The sequence below is a fragment of the Orycteropus afer genome, unplaced genomic scaffold (assembly GCF_000298275.1).
Source record: "Orycteropus afer afer isolate SDZICR_OR568_19922 unplaced genomic scaffold, OryAfe1.0 scaffold00092, whole genome shotgun sequence".
NCBI lineage: Eukaryota > Metazoa > Chordata > Mammalia > Tubulidentata > Orycteropodidae > Orycteropus > Orycteropus afer.
The window spans coordinates 6,407,814-6,413,790 of NW_006921679.1; the positions used below are offsets into that span (position 1 = coordinate 6,407,814).

General features: G+C 45.4%; 1 protein-coding gene across 1 annotated transcript in view; it reads left to right on the top strand.

Annotated features, from left to right (window-relative positions):
- Positions 1–3,785: 3,785 nt before the first annotated feature.
- Positions 3,786–5,977, top strand: part of TNFRSF19 (TNF receptor superfamily member 19) — a 112,548-nt gene continuing 110,356 nt past the window's right edge. The window contains exon 1 of the mRNA XM_007942531.1: positions 3,786–3,854. Within this exon, the coding sequence (XP_007940722.1) occupies positions 3,786–3,854 (69 nt within the window). The remainder of the gene's footprint in view (positions 3,855–5,977) is intronic.

The following is a 5,977-nucleotide window of genomic DNA, read 5'->3' on the forward strand; positions in this document are numbered from 1 at the left end:
AATCCTACTTCCGTAGTGATACTGCCTCGGAAACCCAAGGAGGGGTCGCTGTGAGTCGGGGCTGACTTGACGGCACATAACAACAACAACAACTTATTAGAAGGTAGTTCTTTTAAGACATGAACGGTATTCATTGTCTGGCGTGTATGTTGTTGTTGTTAGGTGCTGTCGAGTCGGCTCTGACTCACAGTGACCCTGTGTACAACAGGACGAAACACTGCCCGGTCCTGTACCGACCTCACAGTCTTGGTATGCCTGAGCCTCTCGTTGCAACCACTGTGTCGATCCATCTCGCTGAAGGCCTTCCCCTTTTCACTGACCCTCCACTTATATAGTCAATGGTAAACATTATGTGAAGGAACCCTGGTGGTGGCACAATGCTTAAGCACTCAGCTGCTAACCAAAGGTTGGTGGTTTGAACCCACCCAGTGGCTCTGCTGGAGAAAGACCTGGCAGTCTCCCCCCATAAAGGTTCCTCCAGCTGTTGATTTGATTCTGATTCATAGTGACCCCACGGAGCACAATGAAACTGCCCCATAGGATTGCCAAGGCTGTCAGTCGTTACAGAAGCAAAGCTCAAACCAAACCCATTGCCCTCTAGTTGATTCTGACTCACAGCGCCCCTAGAGGACAGACTGGAACTGCCCCACAGGGTTTCCAAGGCTGTCAGTCGTTACAGAAGCAAAGCCCAAACCAAACCCACTGCCGTGGAGTTGATTCTGACTCACAGCGCCCCTAGAGGACAGAGTGGAACTGCACCACAGGGTTTCCAAGGCTGTCAATCTTTACAGAAGCAAAGCCCAAACCACACCCACTGCCCTCTAGTTGATTCCGACTCACAGCGCCCCTAGAGGACAGACTGGAACTGCCCCACAGGGTTTCTAAGGCTGTCAGTCGTTACAGAAGCAAAGCTCAAACCACACCCACTGCCCTCTAGTTGATTCTGACTCACAGCGCCCCTAGAGTACAGAGTAGAACCACCCCATAGGGTTTCCAAGGCTCTAGTGGCATAGTGGGTAAGACATTTGGCTACTAACCAAAAGGTCAGCAGTTCAAACCCACCAGCTGCTCTGCAGGAAGAAGATGAGGCAATCTACTTCCCTAAAGATGTATAGCTTCAGAAACCCAGTAGGGGTCGGAATGAGTTGGAATCAACTGTTGATAGTGAGTTTGATTTTTGTTTTGGTTGACTCTTTTTTTAATTTTTTTTTTTTAATTGTGATTTGGGTGAAAGTTTACAGAGCAAATTCACTTTCCATACAGCAGCTCATATACACTTTGTCTCATGACATTGACTACAATTTATCACAGTGCAACAGCTCCCCGCCTACTTCCTCCCCATAGTTACCTCTTCCCTGTGTCCATCCCTCCATGCACTCCTGCCCCCTGAGCTGTCTCCTTGTGCATAAGCAGCCCTTCTTTCTCCCATGATTGTTCTCTCCAAGGAGAGTATCTACTTGAGGTAAATGTTCAACTCATATGCCTGTCTTTTGTTTGGCTGGAAGCCACAGGAGTGGGTTCAATTCCAGACCTGAAGGACAGCTAGGGGCCATAGTCTCAGTAGTTCCATCAGACTCTATCAGACCAGCAAGCCTGGTCCCTTTTTTTTTTTTTTTTAATGATTTTGAGTTTTGTTCCACATTGTTCTCCCTGTCTATCCAGGATCTCCTACATAGATCACCCTCCGAATGGTTGGCAGTGGTAGCGGGGCATCATCTAGTTCTTCTGGTCTCACAGTCGTATAGGCTGAGGATCTCATGGTGTATCAGTTGCTTGGACTGATAGTTTCCATGAATCTTTGGTTTTCTTCATTCTTCTTTACTCTGGATGAGCAGAGACCCATCGTTGCATCTAGATGTCTGCTTGCTAGCCTTTAAGATCCTAGTTGCTACTTGCCAAAGTAGGAGGTGGGACAGTGTTCTGTGTAGTATGTTATGCCAATTGAACTTGCTGTCCCCTGGGACTATGGTTCAGATTCCACAGGTCCAACTACAGTTCCCTCTGGGTACCTGGCTGTGACCAAGAAGTGACTGCAATGTTGTCTCTTGTCAGCTCTGCTATATACCTGGGAATTCTTACAGAACATACCAATACACTTGTAGAAACATTGTCTGCTAACCCTATACATGGTCTTGGGCACACTCCCCCCTGCCTTGGCATACCTACTTGTTCATCCTGTCCACCCATCTATCCACCCATATATCCATGTTTGCCTTCACTGACAATGCAGTACTGTATGTGCAAAAGGGTTCATCTTTGTTGGCTGTACCTCCCATGTACCTCTCTGTATCTTCCTCTTCCTCAATGCTATGGTGTTGATCACTCACATTTGGTACACTGACCTTCTCTTCACCCAAATCAATACTTATCTCTACCTACCTACCTAACAGTGTTCTCTCCCCTCCCCTCCAACCCCTGGTAACCAACACAGAAAATTTCCTTCCATATATAAACCTTTCCTTGACTTCTTATAATAATACACTAGTAGCATAGTGGTTAAGACGCTTGCCTGCTAACCAGACGGCTGGCGGTTCAAACCCACCAGCCACTCCTCGGAAGGAAGGTTGGGCAATCCTACTTCAGTAGTGATACTGCCTCGGAAACCCAAGGAGGGGTCGCTATGAGTGGGGGCCAACTCAATGGCACATAACAACAACAACAATACAGTATTTGTCCTTCTGTGATTGACTTATTTTACTCAGCATAATGTCCTCCAAGTTCATCCACGTTGTGTGGTGTTTTGCAGATTCTAGGTTATTCCTTAGGGTTGCATCGTGTTCCATTGTGTGTATGTACCATAGTTTGGTTATCCATTCCTCAGTTGATGGACAGCTAGGTTGTTTCCATCTTTTGGCTATGGTAAATAGTGCTGCGATGAACATGGGTGTGCGTGTCTGTTCTTGTCCTGGCTCTCACTTCTTTAGGATATATACCTAGTAATGGAATGTCTGGGTCAAATGGTGTTTTTAATTCCAACTTTTTAAGGACTCACCATACTGCTTTCCACAGTGGTTTTACCATTTGACAGTCCCACGTGCAGTATATGAGAGTCCCAGTCTCTCTACATCCTTGCCAGCATTTGTTGTTTTCTGTCTTGTTGAACTTTACTACTAGTGCTGGGGCAAGATGGTTGGTTGACTCTTAAGGGAAGCAAAGCCCAAACCAAACCCACTGCGGACTAGTCAATTCCAGCTCACAGCAACCCTAGAAGACAGTGGAACTGCCCCGTAGAGTTTCCAAAGCTGTACATCTTCATGGGAGTGTACTGCCACATCTCTTGTCTTGTGGGTGGCCACATCTTTCTCCCACAGAGTGACCAGTGGGTTCCAATCACTGACCTTTCCATTAGCAGCCTAGCACTTTAACTACTGTGCCACCAGGGCTCCTCATTTTAAAGCTCCTAGGAGACTCTGGAGGAGCTCTGGTAGCATAGTGGCTAAGGCACTTGACTGCTAACCAGAAGGCTGGCGGTTCAAACCCACCAGCCACTCCTTGGAAGGAAGATGGGGCAATCTACTTCCGTAGTGATTCTGCCTCAGAAACCCAAAGGGGGGTCGCTATGAGTCGGTACATAACAACAACAACAACAACAGGAGACTAGGGGGCAGTTGTACCCTGTCACGTAGGATCACTGTGAATCAAAAATTGACTGGACAGCAACTTACAACAATAAACATCATACAGTGAGTACTATGCAGAGCCACTCATACATTTAATGTTAACGGTCACTTCTCTCTTATCTTTGCTTTAGAACTCTTCAACAATAAGTACGTTTAATAAGAACAATGGCTTTAAAAATATTCCTGGGACAAGAGAAAACGTTTCTCACCATCACAGTCCTCCTAGCCTATTTGGTAAGTAAACTCTTTTCTCTCACAAGAATGTGGTGAAAGAATTTAAAGAAGTAGTACCAAAACTGATGTCCTTTCTGATGTCATGTTATGTTTTAATTCTGTCAGATTCTACTACTAATTAAATATCACTTGTATTTCATTAGCACAGGAAAACTCGCTGGTCCATCTTCACATTTGTAACAATTGTTGAAATTGTTTTATTTAAATGTAAACAGAGTCGTAGTAAAGTTGTGACATTACTCTTGGCACTCTAACAATGACGCAAAGAGGGCCTGGAGGCAGCACTTCTGACCTCTGACCTCACAAGAGGAAGACAGATCACCAGCACAGCCCACGGCTTACTCCTCTGAGGCCAGACATGCCACCGCCCTCCAGCCTCTTACCAACTCTGACACCAGCGTCCCTCCCATGGCACTCACTACTTCTCTGCTGGGTTTAATTCGTCGCAGTGGCCACACAGAACTCACAGACAATACTCATGATTATGGGGTTTATCAGGGAAGTAACAGGGTACAACTCAGGTTCAGGGATGCTCTCAGGATACAGTTCTTTGATCAGGACAGTCACCCTACTGCTATGCCCTCAGGCATGCCTCTCTGGCCCTTAGCCTCTTGGCCTAGCCTCTGCCCTGTTCAGGCAAGTGTTACAGAGCGCTTTTAGCTCTGCTGATAGGTACACCTACGGCACCCCACCCCACCGGCAAGCCTCCTGCCCAGGGGCGCTCAGATTTCTTGCTTCATGGGCCTGCAAGCACACCATGCCTCTTGGTTCTCTGCCGTGTCTCTGCCAGTGGTCTCTGCCATCTCTCTGCCAAGGAGGTCCAGCACAGGGTTCTGGGGTCCAAGGACACACTTTACTCTGCCTCCAGCTCTTCTCTCATGATGGCAGCGAGCTCCCCTTTCTAGCTCAAGGAGCACTCATTTTAATCCCAGCAGCATGGCAAAATGAACCAATCCTCACGTTAGAGTTCCATGCACCTTATTTGCATGGTCCCACCCAGTAATCTGGTTGTTGTTTGTTGTTGTTATGTGCCATCGAGTGGGAGTCACAAAGACTGGCTAGGAAAGCCATGCCAAGTAATTCACTGCGTCACCAATGATGTTATGTTGGACTTGCAGGTATGTCTCACATAACATCCTAAACTCTAACACGGAGTCCCCGTGACACGATTGGTTAAGCCCTGGACCACTAACCCAAAGGTTGGCAGTTCAGACCCACCCAGTGGGTCTTTGGAAGACGGGCCTGGCAGTCTGTGTCTGAAAGATCTCAGCCTTGACAGCCTCATAGTCCTACTGTGCACGTGTGGGGTTGATGTGAATCAGAGTCGACTCAGTGGCAACCAACAACGGACCCGAAATTCTAATTCTCAGCCCTTAACTTAGGTGGTTTGTGGAGAATTTAGAATACATTTTTCAAAGAGCTGTTATTTTTATATACTTATTTATATCCTTCTTGTTTCCCAAAAGCATTAAAAGGCAGATGGAGAATTTTAATGTTTAAAGTTTCATGCTGAAGACCTATAAAGGTATCAAAAAGAATCAAAACTTATTTCAATATGGAGATGTAATAATCTATAAATATATGAAAATTGTCTCACTTAAGACAGTACCTAAAAGCCTTCTTAGAAGACAAAGTAACAGGAAATAAGAGTGTAATTGGACTCGGGGATTCAGGAAGAAACTTCGTGTCAATTAAAATTGCTAAACATTAGAATAAAGGGGTCTGAAAAGATTACAATTTCTACCCTGTGGAAAGGAACCGTCTATCTCCATTAAACACAAACTCCTCCAAGACTGATGGTTAAGAACAGTGAAGGGAGGTGAGATGAAATGATTAGACCTTTAGCCCCAAATAATCTTACAGTCCCAAACCTCACCTTATTTTTTTTTTTTTTTCTTTTTTCTGCCTGCCCTAGAGGTTTCAGCATTGGTTTTATTGAAAGAAGTATGGCAGAGAGCATTGCAGATATTTCTGCTTCAAGGAGGAAGTAGTTTATTCTGAATAATTGTTCATTATTAAAACTGTAAAAAGATAATTAACTGTGTGCATCACACTGTGAGAGGCGTTGTACATAACAGTGGTCTCCATTCCTCATGCTTCCTAAGGTGGTTTTTTTTTTTTTT